The sequence below is a fragment of the Kogia breviceps genome, chromosome 10, assembly GCF_026419965.1.
Source record: "Kogia breviceps isolate mKogBre1 chromosome 10, mKogBre1 haplotype 1, whole genome shotgun sequence".
Taxonomy (NCBI): Eukaryota; Metazoa; Chordata; class Mammalia; order Artiodactyla; family Physeteridae; genus Kogia; species Kogia breviceps.
Window position 1 is genome coordinate 34,662,525 of NC_081319.1, and position 21,469 is coordinate 34,683,993.

Consider the following 21,469-nt stretch of genomic DNA (forward strand, 5'->3'; position numbering starts at 1 on the left):
GCCTCAAGATAGGACCTAGTTATGCATAAAATGAGACAAACCAATGAGCTCCAGGCCGCTCTGGATTTTGCTAGTGGATTGGAGGAGGCAGAGAACTCCTGTGAGGGCTATGAATATGCCCAGGCATCCATTTCCAGGGGGCAGTGTCAGAGGTCCACTGACTGAGAACTGTCTCCATGACTACCAGACTTCCAAACAAGAAGTTTCACACTGATAGCAGGTCCTTGACCACTGACCCAGGGACAATGAGCTGGTCCTGACAACTCCTGCTCCTCTCTAGGGTCACTCTGGTCAATCAGCCAACAGGCTTCTCTCTGGGCTTCCCTGGGTCTGCTCTGGTCCCTGAATGCTAATGCTTCATTTCACTGAAGAACTTGGCTGAGTCAGGGCAAAAATATGTAAGGAGGGGGGCAGGCCCTCCCTGGACCTCATGTCACTTGAGATGAAAAATGTTATGCTGCCTCCATACTATAACAATCTGAGAGTATAAACAATGATTTAATTAATGACCATAGAAGAATACTTGCTCACCGACATTACGTTGGTCTAAACCCCATAACTGACGCAACATGAAGCCGATGTTTATATGGGCACAGATGACTGGAACCTGACATTTTGATAGCAACTGCTACTTTGAAGAGTGGCAAACAATGACATTTTATTCCCATGGCCCTTTGGAAGAGAAGCAGAGGAGGAAGGTGAAACTATTGTGAGGGACTGACTCTGGCAGGGAAGGAAACAACTGGATTTGGACAGGAAGAGAAGGAGAATCACTGCGGAATCCAGCAGCCGGGCCAGCTAAGCATCTACTATTACCTCCTTGGATTTTCCAAGTTGCTGCGCTCAGAACTTATAAATCTAAAGGGCTATATTCTATGGCCAGGCCCCGAAATATTCTGAGTTGACTAAATTGTCTTCAAAAGGATTCTTCAAAGATTCTTATAAACAATGACTAAAACTAAATTATGGTGTAATATTAGTTGATTAAGACAAGACTTCAATTTGAGTAATTTTCATCAGCTGGACACAGACAGTGGTAAAAACAATAACGCATGACTAAATACATACTCGCTGATGGGAAGAATTGCAGTCTGATGTGGCAGGAATAACATGAAAACTTTTAAAAATTAAAAAATGGAAAGGAACTCTTTCTTTCAAGACCACAGAATCAAGGAAAAAATTGAGAAAGTGTAGCTCACTCAAATGTCAGTGAAGTTCCAGAAATTATCTCAATGGTCTGTTTTCTCAGAGGCAACCTAGGATCCATTCAGCCTCCATCTCCTCATGCCTACTTTCCTTCTATATTTCCCCTTCAAATGAAGCCAAATGCATTACTCTGAGACAATCAGAATTCCTGATACTTTTGAGTGAGGTGAGCCAGCCAATAAACTAAAATAATTGCAGAACATGTTATTTTAGAGCTTCAAGGAAATGTTCAAACCTTTCATGCAGTTCTCCATTTTTAGATGCAGAAATTGAGACTTGCTTCAAAGATTTCCCCAAGTAGAAGTAGATAATAAAAGACAATGCCAAGCGAAGGGAGAGGGAGGCAGAGGTTTACTTGCTTGGCTAGGCACCTATTCCCTGAGAACTTCCCGTGTCCATCCACCTGCAGAGCACGTATATTTTTCTTTGTGGGCTTACCTCTGCCCACATGCAATTCGGCAGGGGAAGACCTGTCCCAAGCTGGGTGTCAGAATCATTTTTTGGAGAAGATATAAACTCTCCTTTCTCCACAATAGGTGTTGTGTAGACAGATGGGTATGCACAGCGTGGGGTAGCCATTTTTGACATGCACATGCCCTAGCAGAGAAGGTCTATCTACAGAGAAGAAGAATGCCATGGAATGTAGAAAGAAACCAAGAAGGAAAAGAAAAACAAAAACACAGCCCCTGGTCCCTCATGAGACATAAGCTTCCCTTCCCGCTCTGGGTTCTGACCCACTCTCTTCTCTCTCCAAAACACTCTTCTTTTTAATTTCAGGGAGCAACTTTGGTTGCTTGCAACTAAAATAACTTTGTCTTAAGTCACCAAAACTAAAGCTGAGACCTGCCAACCCTTCCCTGAGTCCTCTTTCCTCCACTAACATACATATATTGGAACTTTTATAAAGGACGGCATAAACAGGCAATGTAGAAATTGACCACCTACATCCACCAATACCAATTTACTGTGCAACAGGACATATCTTCCTTTATTAGTATTTATAGTCAATTTGCTCAATTCTCAAACCTTAAAGAAGCAACCAGTCTACATAGAGCAGGAGGTTGGGCTGAGTGCTCAAGAGGAAATCAGAATGACAGGCTGCTCTCAGGGACTGTATAGCCTCAGAGCAGAGATAAGATATAACCACAGATCAATATAACACTAAGAAATCATATGGGGCATTTCTGTGCCAGGCACTGAGCTGTCAGCTTTACCTGCACGGCCTCATTCATGCTCACAGCATCTGTCTGGGGCAGGCATCATCACTATCTCTGTTCTGTAGGTGATATAACTCAGACCCAGGTAGGTATGGTAACATCCACCACCATGATTGGTGTTTGGTAGAGGCTGGATTTGAACTCAAGGAGTTTGGGTTAAGACTCAAGGAATCTAGAATATACCACCTATTTGCCTCCTACACTTTGCCTTCTTGGTTGTGTGTAGACTGAAAAGAAGCCCTTCATAAGACTGGAGGGGGCTTCCCTGGTGGCACAGTGGTTGAGAGTTTGCCTGCTAATGCAGGGGATACTTGTTTGTGCCCCGGTCTGGGAGGATCCCACATGCCGCAGCGCGGCTGGGCCCGTGAGCCATGGCCACTGAGCCTGCGCATCCAGAGCCTGTGCTCTGCAACGGGAAAAGCCACAACAGTAAGAGGCCGGCGTACCACAGAAAAAAAAAAAAAAAAAGACTGTAGGCCCGGGCTTCCCTGGTGGCGCAGTGGTTGAGAATCCGCCTGCCGATGCAGGAGACACGGGTTCGTGCCCCGGTCCGGGAAGATCCCACATGCCGCGGAGCAACTAAGCTCGTGAGCCATGGCCGCTGCGCCTGCGCATCCGGAGCCTGTGCTCCGCAATGGGAGAGGCCACAACAGTGAGAGGCCCGAATACCGCAAAAAAAAAAAAAAAAAAAAAAAAAAAAAAAAAGACTGTAGGCCCTGTTCCTTTCCTCCCTGTGCCTTCCCTAAAGCACTGTTTCCAACAAACATCAGGGCCTGTGAATGTAGAAAATTAACCTGTGAATGTAGAAAAGCCAACAATTATTGAACACTTACTAGGTCTCAGCACTGAACTAGGCACCTAATCTGTACCATTTCATTTTTTAACCCTATATTCAATAAAAATCAAAAAGAAAAGCTATTATCACCCTCTCCACTTTGAAGATTAGAACACTGAAGCAGGTTAAAGTTAACTAAGTTAATTAGTTATGTAGGTTAAGTTATGCTATGGGAACATATCAAACTGGATATCTCACTGGCTTAACACAAAGGTTCATCACACAGACTATATATCCATCATGGGCTGGCAGATGGCAGAAGACAGGGTGAGTGGAAAGGCATCTGCTCCATGCGGCCACTCAGGAACCCAGGCTATTTCATCTATTCCATCATGTAGCTTCAGAGTTCACAGGAGCAGAAAAGAATATAGATACCACCAAACCAGCTCTTAAATGCTTTAGCCCATAAATGACCCAGGTCGGTTTTGCTTAAAGCCTGTTGGCCAGAACCAGTGCGAGGGGGCTGGGATTGGTGAGTGAGCACATGGATATGTGGTGCATGGTAAATGGCTCTGCCATAGTAACTCTTCCAAGGTCACTCAGCTACTAAGCAATAGAGTGGAGAGGCTTAACCACTCCACTTGACTATGTCCTCAAAGTTTATAAACACATTTTGGGAGAAGTTGTTACAAGTCAGTCATAATCATTTAGAAACATCCAGACCTTATCTTAGAATTCATAGCCTTCTGGTAGAACTCTCCACTTTCTCGTGACTGTCTCTGTTTCTACACATCCACGGAGAAGTTATTCAGAACTGAACCCATCAGGGGACCTACCTTTATTGGCACAGGCCATCCACTTGAGATTGTCTGCAAAAGCAGCCTCTCTTCCAATGAGGTACGTGAAGATGCGAACCTGAGAGAAAGAGGAACACACGGATCAGTGGTTTTCACTTTTCACCCTCCTGCCCAGACCACAAGCATGGCTCACACACATGTGGTTTACCTCTTTAATGTTCCATGCTTCCCATCTTTAGAAACATATTTAAGACATTTGAAGTAAAGTCAGCTAGAAATATATTCAAAACTGGGGCCTTTGATCTTTTAACCCATATGGCACTGGTGGTGGTTGTTTTCCAGTGTGCAACTTGCGACAGAGGAGAATAACTTGAAACGGGAGACTGGCAGCATCGTGGGCCTGGGTTTGCTACACATATATGAACAAAGATCATCCAGGTCTGGACCAAATTGGCAACCATTTTCCTCATCCGCACAGGAAGTACAGAGTGTGCTCTTCTTGGGAATAAAAACACCACAGAAAGAACTTCAGAATGCCCCCCACCCACCCAATGGTGAGAGCAGGCTGCAGACACTCTCTTACTGTCTGTGGTGGTAATTAACTGCGATGAGAGGCACAGCCTATAGCCAGGAGACCAAAGGGAAGCCTCTCTAGCCTTCCTAAACTTTGGCTCCTAAAGAGCAGAGAACACATATAAAACCTTGGATCTCTCACTTTCTATTGCCTTCTCAAATCTCTATTATGAGGCCAGAATTCTTTGAAATAAAGTAAAACCCACCCCCCAGAGTTGTACTTGAGGGTCAGATGGAAGAAAAACAAGAAATTAAAAGGGTTAAAATCCTTTGGTTCACATTTTAAATGGCATGTGGGTCAATACCACACAGTCCAAACAAAATTCTTCTGGCAGGTGAAGTCAGTCCTTCGGCCACCAATTTATGACTGAGTTAAATGCAGACATGGTATTAGATGAATTACATTCAACATGTGGTCCCAAAGTCTTTCCAGTTGATGTCTCCTCCACTCAGCCAGACTGGGTCAAGCACCCCTACGGCTCCTTCAGAGACATTATTGAGACTGTTGTTAACTAGTATCTTGTATGGTTATACCTGTGAGGTTGATCTCCACTAGACCATCCACCTGACAAGGGAAAGGATGGCTGTGCTTTGATGGGGCACAGTGCTTGGAACATTACAACTCAGTAAATGAATGGATAAAAATGTAAATGCACATAGCTGACTGAAAATTAAGATTTTGCTTTAGTTACGAGTATCCTCTTAACTGAGACATATAACTGGAAGACTAGTTCTTACGTGATGGTTTATTTCCAACTTAAAGAGATGTTTAAATATACATTATCATTGTGTAGCCTTAGTCTGTCCTCATTTGTGTTCAGTAAGGCAGTTATATTATCCATCAACAGCTCCTGCAAGGGGGCTTCCAGGGCAGATGAGCAGACACAGAGGCCTTCGCTTTGCCTCTCTCATTCCCCCAGCTCTTTCCCACACTATTCCCACTGGAATCACATTGTGAGGAGGGATTTTTTTTTTTTTTTAATTGATTGGGAGATTCCGACTCTCTTGGGGAAAAAAAATAGAAGATGCAACTTCATAGGCCCAAAGTGGTCACCACTGACCTTCCTACACAGAGCTGTCCCCTGTTCACTTTTCCTGCCTGGCCACTGTTGGCTTTTAGCTGAAAATGTCTGATTTAGGGGGAAACTGAGGCTCGGTTAAGTAAAGTGATTTGCTTAGTTTCATCAAGTACTGATCTAATGAGAGAGGTCTTCCATGGCCTCAGGATAACACTGGGGTCTCCCCTCAGTTTCCTGGAGATGCCAGTTCTGTCAACCCAGCCAGCTACAAGGCCCTGAGCTAGCACTCACCGGAGCCAGACCAGCCTCAGGCTTTTTTCTTCAAAGATCTTTACCTTTCATTTCAAATTCAATTTATTTAAAAGGAAAACATCAGACTAATAAAAACCTGCACAAAGCAAGTTCTTAAGAAGCAGAAAGCATAAAAGATAGCTCTTAGGAAGTGAAGCTGTGAGTCTACCTTTGCAGGCAAAGAGGAAAAGACCTGACGCAAAGCAGCCTATTTGTTCTGAGCAAAGGTACCTGCAGGTGCCAAACCTCCTCTGCCATCCAGGTGAAGAACCTGAGGACAAACTGAGTTCTCTCTTGGAGGCATAGTTAAAACCCCAGAACGGTGCTGTGAACCATTCAAGAAAACTTACACAGATTCTGATTTTAAAAGATGGCAACTCATTTGGAAAACCAGTAGGATTGCACCAAACTTCAGACCAGACATGATTACACAGGAATAATGTGCTAACAATAACCACAATCATGAAAACCAGCACCACGACCCCCTCCACCAGCACCACTGCCCCTACTGCCAACACTACTGTGGCTTCTCCAGTCAGCACCACCCCCTGGGTCAGGTATGTGCAAAGACATTTATAGCATTATACTCATTTTGTTGGTTTGTATTTTATTTTATTGCTTATGAAAGAAAATCAGAATCATGTTAAATATTTCCATTTATGTGCAGCCCTTGGCTCACAGTGAATTGGCCCCCTTATTTGAGTAGAAATGGCGTGGAAATGACTCGTTGCCTCTCTGCGTATAAAATAAACATAATCAAACAATACTGGGTTCATGCCCTGAATTTCTCACAATAATGCCTTTCAACTGGAAACAAAATGAAGGGACTTTACTCCAAAATAAATATTCTGGAGATCCATTTAACAACAGCATTTTATATTTGTAATTTTTTCAGACTCAGTAATTCTAGCTCTAGGCATTTATCTATAGCCAGGATAACAAATAAAATGTCTATGGGGGCCAAGCAGGTAACAGAGATGACATCAAGTCACAGATGTATAGAGAATTGTAGAGTGCATATCTTCTTAAAGCCCTATAATTCGGTTTTAGACATTTTCACAAATACACAAATGTAAAAAACAAGGACCTTCACCTTTATTATTTGTAATAGTTAAACCTGTTAAATTCCAAGTTTCTCTTGATAGCTGATTGGCTAAAAAACTCATGGGACATTCATGTAGTGGAATACCATGCAGCTATGTACTCATGAGAAAGACATCCATTCTAACTTAGCAAGGGAGAAAGCAAGTTGTGGGATATTGTGTAGCATAGAATCCTATTTTTTTCTAAAAGGGGACTTAAACTTTTTACTCTGTAAACTTCTATATCCTTTGAATGTTTTTACAAATGAACAAATATTGCTTTAATAATTAAAGATTATCTTAAATGAAAAGAAAGTAATGACACTGCTACTTCCTGAACCATTCTCCAAGTACATAGGAAAAGTAAATGTATCAGTGAAAATCAAATAAAAGAGATGACCTGTGGAAATTAAGTTCTGGCCTTGCATCTTGTAGGGTGGGCTGCCTTACTCCACTGCTCAATGAAATGAGTGCAAAACCTCTATGAGTAATAGAGTCAAACTGCTCCTCATTTCCATCTCTAACAGATTCTGTAACCTTTTGGATTTTATGTCCAATAATTGGAGATTTCTTCCCTAAGAAGTACCATCAAACAAACTTTGACAAGTCTGCCTAGGGCCCAACTACTTTTACTATATGGCAAGCCTCCTTAGCAGAGACAGATGGGGATGGTTCTGAAAGCCAGGTTCATAGCATAGATGACATATTGACAGGTTCATCATCATAGATGAGCATGGGAAGGGGCCATGGCACAGTTCAGACCACGGAAGTCATCAGGACACACCAAAACTCCCCAGAAAGCCAGGCTTTTGTGCTCATCATCCACAGGTATGAATGCATCACTTTCATTACTGCAGCACAAAGGCTGGAGGCAGGGAAAAGTCTACATCAACCTATTAGTTCATTTTGATCTCCCATTTGAGTTTGGATGGTCTTTAAATATTCTACAAACCCAATTAAGCTTAATAAAATGTTAGGATGTGGACATTTCAAAATTCAAAGTCACTTAATTTAACTTAGTATAAAACTTCCCAGATGACACAAAGAACTCAATCCAGTTTTTCCAAAACATAGATTATGCTTCTTACTCATTTAGATACAATTCCCTCCAGAAACTTAGAGGAGCACTATTCCTCTCAACCTTTAGTGCACATAGGGTAGTTTGAGTTTGCAAAAATAATCAATCGAATTCTCTCCTTTCTGTAGCCACTAAACAGGGGAAGGAGAGTGGCTGCCAGCAGAACTATAATGGGACAACTGTACAGCCAGGAAACAAGCTGCTGCTGCCTTCACAACTCCCTTCAGTGTTGAAGGAGAAATAACCAACGCCCATGCTTTTGAGACAGTCCAAGGGTAGCATTCATCATCTGTCACAAGTAACTTCTGAGCACCAAGTATGTGCCAGGGACCATTCTTGGTGTTGGGGATACGACGGGTAAAGAGAACAAACTCTCTGTCCTCAGGGAGCCTACATTTTCATGAGAGTAAAACAGATGATAAATGGCAGATTCATAAAATGATTATGTATTTGTTGGATTAAAAGCTTATAAAGAAAATAAAGCAGGGTTATGCAATGGAGAATTATGGGGGCTGCTATTTTAGAAAGGGAGGAAGGGAAGGCCTCCCCAATAAGGTGCTGCTTGAGCAGGGATCTGGACAAAACGTGGGTGGAGCTGGGGAGCAAGACATATGGCTATTAGGGAAGAATGTTCCAGGTGAAGGGAGCAGAAGGTACAAAGCCTTGAGATAGGGATACTCAAGGGATATTGACAAGACCAGTATGGATGACGTGGAGTCAGGTAGGAGAGATTGTACAGGATGAACTTGGAGAGATAACAGGTGCCTAATCATGTGGGCCTTGCAGCCTCTGTTAGAGCCTGGGCTTTTTCTATAGCAAGAACAGAAGCCATAGGAGGAACTGAGTAGAAGCCTGATGTGCATTGACACATAATCCTGTGAAAGGATCATTCTGTCTGCAGTGTGGAGAACAGGCCTTAGAGAGTTGTGCTCATCTGGCTGCCCATTCAGCTTTCCTGTGATGTTCTTACAGTTTTGAATGCCCGGGGCCCAACCAAGACAATCAAATCAGAACCTCTGATTTGGGCAGGGCCCAACTTTTATTCTCCCCCATGGAGAGTCCAATTTGCATCCAAGTTTGAGGAACACAGCCATAGGGAGATAAGAATAGAAGCACAGACACTAAGTAGGAGGCCACTGAAACACTGCAGGTGAGAGATGACAGTGGCTCTGGCCAGGTGGGTGAGAGGTCTCAGACTTCACTGGGCATCGGAATAACCAGTCCCCAGCACCCATCCTCCAGAGATTCAGATTAAGTAGGCCCAGGGATCTACATTTTTTAGAAGCACCCATGGTGGGTCTGAAACAGGTGGTTGGAGTCCAACACTTTAAAAACATATCACCAAAAAGATAAGGCCTGAACAAAAAGAAGTGGCATTGAGAATTAAATATTTGAAGCCATTTCTAATAAAGTGATTCTATAGATTGCAAAGGATTGAGGCTAAACTTCAAGGAGTTTACAATCCATTGGGTGGTTAAAAAAAGAAACAGAGGAGCTGGATCAAGAGGACATTTTTAAAGAAGGCTGTGTCAACCCAACAAGGCAGGAATATCAGACACCAGCTAGACTGGGCAAACAGGATCAGGCAACTGCACTTTCTTCTTTCTCCAAGAAAGGGCAGATCTGTACCCAGATGTCTGTAGCTGCTGAGCTGGGTGTTCACACCCAAAGCACTGCTTCTTGAAGTTACAATACCCCCACTATTGGGTCCCAATACAGAGGAAAGGGCTGGGGACAGGGCAATGAGGAGCCTCCAAATATACAGTCTTTACTTTCGTTTTTAAAAACGAAGGCAATCTTTTACTTTAAAATAACATTTAACTATACATTCAGTATCTCTACCTTTAAAAACATGCAATTTATGGATAAGTATAAATAAAATTTGCTAAAAGAATCATCCAGTTACATATGGTTGCCCACACCCATGTGTTCCATATTTCAATTCAGCTAAGTAGCAGACTCTGCAAACAAGCATGTAGACTCACCTTCACATCTTCTCACCTACTTTTGTCCCTTTTGACTCACTGTCCAACTCAATTATATCCTAAAATATGCCCAGGATTTCTCAAAAATGGTACACAACTTCAGCTTTAGAAAGAAGTCTTCTGATGTCTTTCTGTTTTAAAGTCAATTGTTACTATGTTCCTAACCTGTATCTTCACAAAAAATATTCCTAACCAACTTCTATTGTTATTTGCTCATTTCTATGATTTCTGATGCAGGGAAGCATTTCTGAATAAAATCTTTAATCTCTAAGCAGAAAATGAGAGCTGGAACTTGATTAACCAAAAAAATGCTTCATAAATCACTGCCAATATTAGTCTTCATGAAAATTCTGCAAGAGTAGAGGTGGGCTCAGAGAAGGTGGATGCCAATGAAAACAGTTTTATTGAGCAGGTTGCTTTAATCTAGAAGCCATCATGCTCATAATAAAAGAAGAAACATCTTTATCCAGAAGGACAAGAGAGGCAAATAAGGTAACAGTGCCCTGAGTAGCAATAAAATGGGATAAATTGAATTAAATTACAAAAGTAACAAAATTTCAACAAATGAATATCATAGACCATTATGAAAAATGGACTGTCATTTTGAGGATGCTCTAAGAGTCTGTATAATCTCCTTCCTCTCAAGCACAGTGCCTGATATCTCATGTGTGGTACTGAAAATATCCTAATTCAGAAAAAATTGCCATTTGTAATCTTCTGGTCAGGGATGGAAGTCCAGTTTTATGGCCATGCATTTTTCCAAGTGAAGGAGATGGCTGTCTCTGGGTCACCCAGAGACTGTTAACTTAGGTTAGCACTGTGGAATAGAGACTACACAACACTTCAAGGAGCAGTAAGAAGTCAAGCTATAAATATCCTCAAAGGTGGGTGATACAATTCATTAGACTATCCAGCTCCATTAACTTCATTCTGGGGGTATTTTTGATGCTCTGATATCTGGGGACTTACTGTCCTGGAGAAACTGCCCATCCCAATTGGTTAGCCAATTTTGGAGATAGTAAACAATTTGTCTTCAAGTGCACCTTTGATATGTAAACCAACCAATCCAGATCCCATGGCCCCAACTATCTCCTTTTATCAGGTGTGCACACCCAGGGCCATTATCCACCTGCCCTAATCACTCCAGGGCCAGATAGGTACCAGACAGCTAGGGACAGCCCCTACATCCCTGAGCCCACTGAAATTATTCAATTCTAAGCCTGGTTATCCTGCTTTGTCTCTTTCTTCCCACAAAAACCACAATAAAGGCTTCAGCCCATCAGTTCCCCTCCCCACCGTCACTCATCTTGTATTGGTGCTTCCCCGTGTGGCCCTGCATAGTATGACATGCCTCTTGCTTCCAGGGGTCTATGAGTATAATAAACTTCTTCCTTCATGACAGTCATTTCCATGTCTATGTGCCTTACTATATTCGATTAAAACAAATACTGAGTACCCTTAAAACAGTTGGGAATCAGGAGAATTGGTTTCCAGGTGAGTCCAAATCCATACTTACTGTCTTGGCAATCTTGACTAAGTTAGTGAAACCCTCTGAACTGTACTTTCTCCACCTACACATGGATCATTCATTCATCCATTTACTGTGATCAATGGTAAATGAGATAATAAATGAAAAGACAGGTTGGAAGCAATGAGTTCCAGTCAGCTAGGGTTGCATTCCACTTGTGTTTCAGACAGTTTGTTGCAGTAAAACCAAACAAGGTGAGCCCAGGAAAGCCAAATCTCCTATTCATGGATGCCTCCCTAACCGTACCCAGAGGTTTGATTGAAGAGGAAACTGACTTTTGTGAGTAAAGAAGAGGATTTTTCTAAGAGAACTGTTTTGACAAGTTAAGGATAATGAGATTGAGAGTTCCTAACACAATCAGAGTACCATCAGAGGTATAACATGAAACCTTCTATTAACCTTTGCAAAGTCATGAGATCCACCATGAATTTGACAAGGGCTATGGACTTTCTCCCCACAAAAAAGGCTGAAGGGTGTACATTCACAATTTCAGATAAAATTCATGAGGTCTGAGGTATCTCCTCCACCAAAGTCCAAACTGGGATTCTCTAAGAACCCTCTGGATTCCAGGTTAAAAACTGCTGTCTTATATAATTCTTGTATTCTGCACTATAAATTTCTCAAAAACAGATTGTGTTCTTTGGACAAACAAGATGGGCACTTTCATCTTAAGTGCTTGCCAAATTGAGAGAGAAGTTCACTCACTCATTTGCGTGCTTATTCTTTGATGGTTCAGTGAGTACTAGATATTGGATATCCATGGTCAGATCCAGAAGTCACATGGGGAATAAGTCCTCAACATGGAGGAATAAGATGTCAAGAGCCCTGAGACAGAATGGGCATCACTGTAAACCCCAAGTTTGTATGATGACATCAAGTCATGGAACCTCTGAAGGAGCACATTCAAAGGAGCAGGGATGGAACGGACAGACAGACTTGATTCCTGTCTCATTCATTTTTTTTAAAACATCTTTATTGGAGTATAACTGTTTTACAAAGGTGTGTTACTTTCTGCTTTACAACAAAGTGAATCAGTCATACATATACATATGTTCCCATATGTCTTCCCTCTTGCGTCACTCTCCCTCCTACCCTCCCTATCCCACCCCTCTAGGTGGTCACAAAGCACAGAGCTGATCCCCCTGTGCTAAACGGCTGTTTCCCACTAGACATCTATTTTACATTTGGTAGTGTATATATGTCCATGCCACTTTCTAACTTCGTCACAGCTTACCTTTCCCCCTCCCCATATCCTCAAGTCCATGCTCTAGTAGGTCTGTGTTTTATTGCTGTCCTACCACTAATCTCTTCATGACATTTTTTTTCTTAGATTCCATATATATGTGTTAGCATACGGTATTTGTTTTCCTCCTTCTGACTTACTTCACTCTGTATGACAGACTCCAGGTCTATCCACCTCATCACAAATAACTCAGTTTCATTTCTTTTAACGGCTGAGTAATATTCCATTGTATATATGTGCCACATCTTCTTTATCCATTCATCTGTTGATGGACACTTAGGTTGCTTCCATGTCCTGGTTATTGTAAATAGAGCTGCAATAAAATTTTGGTACATGACTCTTTTTGAATTATGGTTTTCTCAGGGTATATGCCTAGTAGTGGGATTGCGGGGTCATATGGTAGTTCTATTTGTAGTTTTTTAAGGAACCTCCATACTGTTCTCCATAGTGGCTGTATCAATTTACGTTCCCACCAGCAATGCAAGAGGGTTCCCTTTTCTCCACACCCTTTCCAGCATTTATTGTCTCTAGACTTTTTGATGATGGCCATTCTGACCAGTGTGAGATGATATCTCATTGTAGTTTTGATTTGCATTTCTCTAATGAATAATGATGTTGAGCATTCTTTCATGTGTTTGTTGGCAATCTGTATATCTTCTTTGCAGAAATGTCTATGTAGGTCTTCTGCCCATTTTTGGATTGGGTTGTTTGGTTTTTTTGTTATTGAGCTGCATGAGTTGCTTATGAATTTTGGAGATTAATCCTTTGTCAGTTGCTTCATTTGCAAATATTTTCTCCCATTGTGAGGGTGGTCTTTTGGTCTTGTTTATGGTATCCTTTGCTGTGCAAAAGCTTTTAAGTTTCATTAGATCCCATTTGTTTATTTTTGTTTTTATTTCCATTTCTCTAGGAGATGGGTCAAAAAGGATCTTGCTGTGATTTATGTCATAGAGTATTCTGCCTATGTTTTCCTCTAAGAGTTTGATAGTGTCTGGCCTTACATTTAGGTCTTTCACCCATTTTGAGTTTACTTTTGTGTATGGTGTTAGGGAGTGTTCTAATTTCATACTTCTACAGGTAGCTGTCCAGTTTTCCCAGCACCACTTATTGAAGAGGCTGTCTTTTCTCCACTGTATATCCTTCCCTCCTTTATCAAAGATAAGGTGACCATATGTGTGTGGGTTTATCTCTGGGCTTTCTATCCTGTTCCATTGATCTATATTTCTGTTTTTGTGCCAATACCATACTGTCTTGATTACTGTGGCCTTGTAGTATAGTCTGAAGTCAGGGAGTCTGATTCCTCCAGCTCCATTTTTCGTTCTCAAGATTGCTTTGGCTATTCGGGGTCTTTTGTGTTTCCATACAAATTGTGAAATTTTTTGTTCTAGTTTTGTAAAAAATGCCAGTGGTAGTTTGATAGGGATTGCATTGACTCTGTAGATTGCTTTGGGTAGTAGAGTCATTTTCACAATGTTGATTCTTCCAATCCAAGGACATGGTATATTTCTCCACTTATTTGTATCATCTTTAATTTCTTTCATCAGTGTCTTATAGTTTTCTGCATACAAGTCTTTTGACTCCTTAGGTAGGTTTATTCTCATTCATTTTTGAATCCTTAGAATCCAGCACAATGCTTGGCAAAGAGCCAGCACTCAAACACTTGTTGATTGGCAATGCCACAAAAGTCCCCTTCTACTGATAGGAACACTCTTGAAAAAAAACTCACCTCCCATGGGTGAGGTGAGGTCAGCTGGGAGGTCCCTCTCTGCCTCTCTTGACCTCTTAGATCTGGAGAGATCAGGTGGTGACAGTAATTTGTTAACACGTATGCCCTATGCCCCATCTTCCAAGAGGGCTTACAGATTCAATCCAATAAACAAAAAGAAACTCATGTATGTAAAGCTGTTAAATTAAGCAAAACTGGTCAGAACATCCATTTACGGAAAGAGAAGCTAATTGTTCCACAAATTGGGATGTCAGTATTTTTGCTCAAGAAACATCATGGGATCGTGTGACTCCCTGGGTTAGAACCCTCTGATATCTTCCCATTGCACTTAGGATATATTGCAAACTCCTTATCACAGCTAGATGCCCTGAAGGATGTGGAAATATGACAGTTCTAGCTTTAGAGTCTTTGCCTCCACCTTTCCCACTGCCTGGAATACTCTTCTGCTCCCACTTTGCATGGCTAACTCCCTCTAACCCCAGTTTTCCCCTCCTTTGGATCACTCCATTTGTCTCCTCCATGGTGCCTGGTACATTTTGCAGTTATCTTTATGATTTGTGTGTTTATTTGATTTACATCTATTTCTCCCTCCAAACAGAAATATACATGTTATGAGGTCAGAATGAGGCAACTCTGCCCAACTGAGCATCCAGCATATGGTAGATTCTCAATCTATATCAGTCACCCACTTTCTCTTCATTTCTTTTCACAAATTTTGGAAGTCAAAAGAAGTCATCATGGGATATACTAGAATTTATCAGAGTTAGAGCCCTTTCCTTCATTACTAACTCCATTTTGAATACTTTCCTATTTTTCCAGACTGGTCTGCTATCAAACAGCTAAAGTTTCTACTTTCCCTCTGCTCAGTTCCCTTGGTTTCTTTTTACACTGAAGCTCAGTGATAAAACAGGAAGAAATGGAGAAATGAAAAAGCTCTGGTCTTTGTTATTACAGTCTCAGCTTTAGGGGCCATAAAATGGTGTCTTATTTAAGGCTGTTCATGGGTGGATGATCAGGTTTATAATATGTTTCTTCCTAGGTTCTTCCCCTTGATTCTAGATGAAAACCATGCAAAGATTGAAGCCAGCTGTATTTTAAATTACTGCCTGCTTCAGAGATTACCTAGCAGGGAAAAGACTACATCTTAAAATAGTGATGTGACCCTTCCTATCCAAGCAACTTTCAGTGGAATTCTCTCCTTTTCCCCCATAGTTTGTGACAGTTTAGACAGATGGCATCATTTCATGGAAAACAGAGATGACTGGGTGGTCAGGTTAGCAGAATGCAGTGGATACAAGACAGGATCAAGAATTAGGAATTGGGCACACTTAGTCTTAGAATCTGGGTCTTCTCTGAAGGAGCTGAAGACCATCTAAGACTCCTTTCCTTACTTGTAAAATACTATGGTTAACATAATAGGACCCACATGGCAGGATTGCTGTTAAATGAAACAAAGTAAAATGGTAGAGGTTGGGGTGCAAGAGTGCGTGTGGCAGGGGATTCTTTCTAAGAGGAGACCTCCATGGGCCTTCTTGCCTGGACCCTAAAGAGACTATCGACTGGGGAAAAGCCTAGGAGTGCAAAGATTGAAGACTTGACTTAGGCCTGCCTCTCTGGACCTTAGAGAAAAGCTCCTTTTTCCTTAATGTTCCTCGCCACAAGTTTGTCTCTCTTTGCCTTCCTCTACCTCTGGACTGGGGAGACTCCGAGGACCCAGATCAGGGAACAGAACCAAGGCCCACTTGGCCTTGGGCACAAGTGTGGTCCTTGTGTGTTCTCACTGGGATTTGTAGCCAAAGCTCACAGAAGCAGCAGCATGATTTGGATAGAGCACCCCCTCCACAAACCATCCTGGTGACTCAGTACAGCGTCAGGGTGTAGGTCAAGGATGTAGGAGTTTGGAATTCTACTCAAATCATTCTCAAACCCATTAAAACCAACAGCTGTTGTGAATTCTAAGCTAGCACTGTTGCTTTCTCCCAAGGTTCCTGTCACTTCTATTTCCCCAACCAATCCATCCTGTCACTAAAAATTAGTACAAAATAGCAGCTTCTGCTGTCATCTCACCTACTGCCTTCTGGGGCGTACTGTCAGTAAGAAAAGTCAAGGGCTTTTCAGAAAACTGCAAGGATATTGTTGAGGACAGTGTTCATTCCATTTTACCTGTGATTCTCCAAGAGGTAGACAGGTAGGGACATGGCTCCTGGGGAGAGCTAGGGTGTGTGTGTATCAGAATCACCTCTGGGTTTTTTTTTTTTTTTTTTTTTTTTTGGTACACGGGCCTCTCACTGTTGTGGCCTCTCCCATTGAGGAGCACAGGCTCCAGACGCGCAGGCTCAGTGGCCATGGCTCACGGGCCCAGCCACTCCGCAGCATGTGGGATCTTCCCGGACCGGGGCACGAACCCATGTCCCCTGCATCAGCAGGTGGACTCTCAACCACTGTGCCACCAGGGAAGCCCCACCTCTGGGGTTTTGGCCATCTATACATGTTCATTATCTATATACCAACTTCTGCCCCCTCAAGGGATTCTGGTGCATCCCAAACCTAGAACTTCCATTGTGAGAGCAAGCCCCCAAGTTCTTTGAAGATCCTACTCTAGAGAGCCACTAAATTGACATAAATGAGTAGAGGCCTCAGGTGGACAGGACACGAAAGTAAATGAAAGTTCCATAGGGATTGGGGAGACATTATCTTCTTTTTGAGAAACTCCAGGGGAAAATTTATTGTCTTCAATCAGTAAAAGTTGTATTTTATCCTAAGCAACTGTTATGTTTTATTCTTACAGACTGTGAGTCTTACAGCTGTCCTGGGTTCCTGCTCTGTCTGCACTGGCTGCCTCAAGCAGAGGGCTACAACCCCTCTGAGATAAGCTGGTTTTGGCTCTACTTTTATACTGCTGACTTTGGTGACCCTTTTTCTGTCCTACTGACCTCTAATTTGTATTACCTTTTCTGTTTTCTGTTTCCTATCTACCCACCCTCCTATCTACTCTTCTATACATCAGGTATTAGTGGGGTAACCATCATAGTACTAAACTCTCTGCTCAATTCGGGAGACATTATGGGGAGGAAAAAACCATATGGTCTCCACCCTCACTGAAGTTGTAAGTTTTGAAAATACATTTTATAGAAAGAGGAATGCAAAGAGATATAAAGAAAAATAGAGAGAGAGAGAGGAGATGGGCCTGCTGTTCTGTTACTCACTACTGCCGACTTCTCAAAAGTTGCTGGGTGAAGACCCTCCTCAATTTTTTACACTATCTCTATCCTAACTTTGTGAGCAACACTGAGGACACGGGTTTGTTTTTCTCTCTGGTTAAGGGGACCATGGTAGAGCCCTAAAAAAGCATCATCTTCTTTCAGAACTGCATCACTTCTGCACTTATCCTCCTAAATAGCTTAGTTTCCTGAATAGGATACAGGCCATCTTGAGCCCTGTAGCCCAAATGCCAGTAGATAAGGAGGAACTTGTGGGGTTTCTTCAGTCTTTTACCTGTAGTTTATTACTTTATGCATTGTACAAAGAAATGTACATTTATTTATTATTTAAATTGATAAACTAAGCATTTTTAAAAAATTTAATTGTTTTTCCCCTGCTTCATTGAGATATAATTGATGTATAACATTGTATAAGTTTAAGGTCTATAATATGATGATTTGATAAGTGGATATATTGCAAAATGATGGCCATAAGGTTAATTAACACATTCATCACCTCACACAATTACTACTTTTTTTTCTAGTAAGAACATTTATGATTTACTCTCTGCAACTTTCAAGTATATGATACAGTATTGTTAACTATAGTCACCATGCTGTATATTAGATCCCCAGAACTTATTTATATTGTAACTGGAAGTTTGCAGCCTTTGACCATCATCTTCTCCATTCCCCTCACTCCTCTCTCCACAGCCCCTGGCAACACCATTCTACTCTCTGTTTATATCAGTTTTGTTATTTGTTTTTTTTTAGATTCCACATATACGTGAGATCATGTGGTACTGATATTTGTCTTTCTCTGACCAACTTATTTCACTTATCATAATACCCTCAAGGTCCATCCATGTTGTCACAAATGGCAGGATCTTCTTTTTTTATAACTGCATTTTATACATATATCACATTTATCCATTCATCTATAGATGGACACTTATGTTGTTACTATGTCTTGGCTATTGTGAATGATGCTGAAATGAACTTGGTGGTGCAGATATCTCTTCGAGATAGTGATTTCATTTCCTTCAGAAAAATTCCTTCCTACAGAAGTGGGTACAGATTGCTGGATCACATGGTAGTGTACTTCTAAATTTTTGAGGAATCTCCATACTGTTTTCCATTGTGGCTGCACTAATTTACATTCCTGCCAATAGTGCACAAGGGTTCCTCTTATCCATACCCTTGCCAAAACTTGTTATCTTGTCGTTTTGATAATAACCATTTTAACAGATGTCTTACCATAAAACTTTCTACCCCTTTAAGTCTCCCCCTCTTAATGTTATCTAAAATAAGTCCCCCTTTTATTCTGTCTCAACTCCTATTGGTTTTTTGCATAGCACTCGGTACAATTACATTTGTCTGTCACTTAGCTATGTTCTGTTCCCTGCACACACACACACACACACACACACACACACACACACACACACACACACACACGCGCAGAGAGAGAAGAGTATACGCTTCATGATGGAAATACAGTATGTTTTGTTCACCATTGCTGAACTCTTAATCCAGCACCTGACCCATAGCAGACACCCCCAAATATTTGTCAGATAAATGAAGTAATGTGGTTATTGCAGTCAATTAAAAGGTATAGGGCTTCCCTGGTGGCACAGTGGTTGAGAGTCCGCCTGCCGATGCAGGGGACACGGGTTCGTGCCCCGTTCTGGGAAGATACTACATGCTGAGGAGCGGCTGGGCCCGTGAGCCATGGCCACTGAGCCTGTGCATCCGGAGCCTATGCTCTGCAACAGGAGAGGCCACAGAAGTGAGAGGTCCGCATAACGAAAAAAAGAAAGGTATAAACACAGGTTAAATGGGGATAATCTATCATGACATATGGAGTAGGAATGTGCCAAGAGTAATAGAGGGATTAAATGAGTATCGACGCATAAAAACTAAGGATGTTGAGCACTGGCCCTTTGCCAGATACCATACATGGTAGGATTGCAATGGGAGGGCACCATCATTATTCTCATTTACCAGATGAGCAAACTGAGACCTAGAAAGGGTAGGAAACTGTCCCAGGTCACAGAGCAGATAAGTAACAGTTACTGGACCCTTTTAAGGCACGTGGGACTCCAAAGCTCATTTTCTTAATTGCAACACTGTGATATGATAACACAGTAATAGAGCAACGGACATGAACTGTCAGGTCACAGAAGAAGAAACACTCATGGCAACAAAACAAACAAAAGAACATAGAACAAAGTGTTTAAAACCACTTTTAAGCATAAATACAAATATAAATTAAAATAGAGTTTTGAGGTGTTATTCTGGTTTGTTTTTGCTATTAAACTGAAAATGATTTGTTAATGACAATAAAAATATTAGGAAATAGTCTTTCTACTGATGGGAATAAAAATTGTAGCTTTCTGAAAATAACTTGGCCATATGTTTCAAAAATGTAAAATGCATATAACCTTTGACATGGCAATTCCATTTCTCAGAAATCACTTCTAGGAATTTCTTTTTTTTTTTGGCGGTATGCGGGCCTCTCACTGTTGTGGACTCAGCACAGGCTCAGGACACACAGGCTCAGTGGCCATGGCTCACAGGCCTAGCCACTCCGCAGCATGTGCGATCTTCCCGGACTGGAGCACGAACCCGTGTCCCCTGCATCGGCAGGTGGACTCTCAACCACTGCGCCACCAGGGAAGCCCAGGAATTTCTTTTTTTACCACCAAATTAAATTTTTTTATTTTGCTAAAATGTAGAATTAATGTTACAGTCCACACTCTGTGGCTTTTAAACACTTAGCCAATGATGATTTCCATAAGATGATGTTGTCCTTCCTATTTTAGAAAAAATTCAGATGGCTTACATTCTGTGAAAGCCTGATTTGCCTTCCTTTCTACCCACCAAATTAATCTGTCTTTTCAGAAGTCTTGCTGGATATTTTCTTTGTTTGTCTCTCCATGTTGCCCAAGGACACCATCAGAGAGTGAAGCAAAGACTTAACATGAAGGATGTATGTTGCAGCACTGTTGATATTAGAGAAAAATTACAATCTAAATGTGCCCACAGAAGGAGATTATAATACATTCGTTCAATGGCCTTTAATGAAGCCATTACAAATAATGGTAAGGTTGATGGCTTAATGAGTTGGAAAGACATCACTAACTGAACAAAATAGGTTCCAAAATGCCATGGACAATCTTAACCAATCTATAAAAAATTAAAAATACTCATACATAGAAAAAATAATGGGAAGATATATGTGAAAAGTGTCTAATAATCTCTGGCAGTGCTTTTCTCCAAATTTTCTACTGTGAACATGTAATACTTTCGTTATAAGGAAAATACTTTTCAGAAAAAGACAGTCAGAAATTTCCATTCATTTCCATTCAGTGGATATTTACCAAGCATCTACTATGTGTCAGGCTTTGTGCAAGGCACTAGGGTTTCAATGTTGCCACAAGACCTGACTCCATACAGACGACACTCAAGTAGGAAAATGCATAGTTTAGGGCTTATATGTTAGAGATGATATGCTATTAAATAGGTCTCAAAAGTATGTTCCACTTGAAATTGGAAGCAGCACCATTCCACAGGTCATCAGAAATGGTCTGGGCCAATAGCTACACGAAGGATCACCCAGAGCTGTTGAGAAAAGGCAAGCCCTGATTCATCTGTATATTTGCAGTCCAAGGCTTATTTCCATGGGTATTCAACCATCATTTCATTTTATGTTTCTCCCTTTTGGAAACTATAAGTGCTTGAGACAC

The 21,469-nt window shown here is 41.5% G+C and overlaps 1 protein-coding gene across 4 annotated transcripts in view; it reads right to left on the bottom strand.

The window, feature by feature from the left end:
• The window catches only part of CACNA2D3 (calcium voltage-gated channel auxiliary subunit alpha2delta 3), an 808,785-nt gene that overhangs the window by 279,044 nt on the left and 508,272 nt on the right, over positions 1-21,469 (bottom strand). For all 4 annotated transcript variants that reach the window (XM_067043906.1, XM_067043907.1, XM_067043905.1 and 1 more), the window contains one exon: positions 4,035-4,113. In XM_067043906.1, coding sequence (XP_066900007.1) covers positions 4,035-4,113 — 79 coding nt within the window. The remainder of the gene's footprint in view (positions 1-4,034; positions 4,114-21,469) is intronic.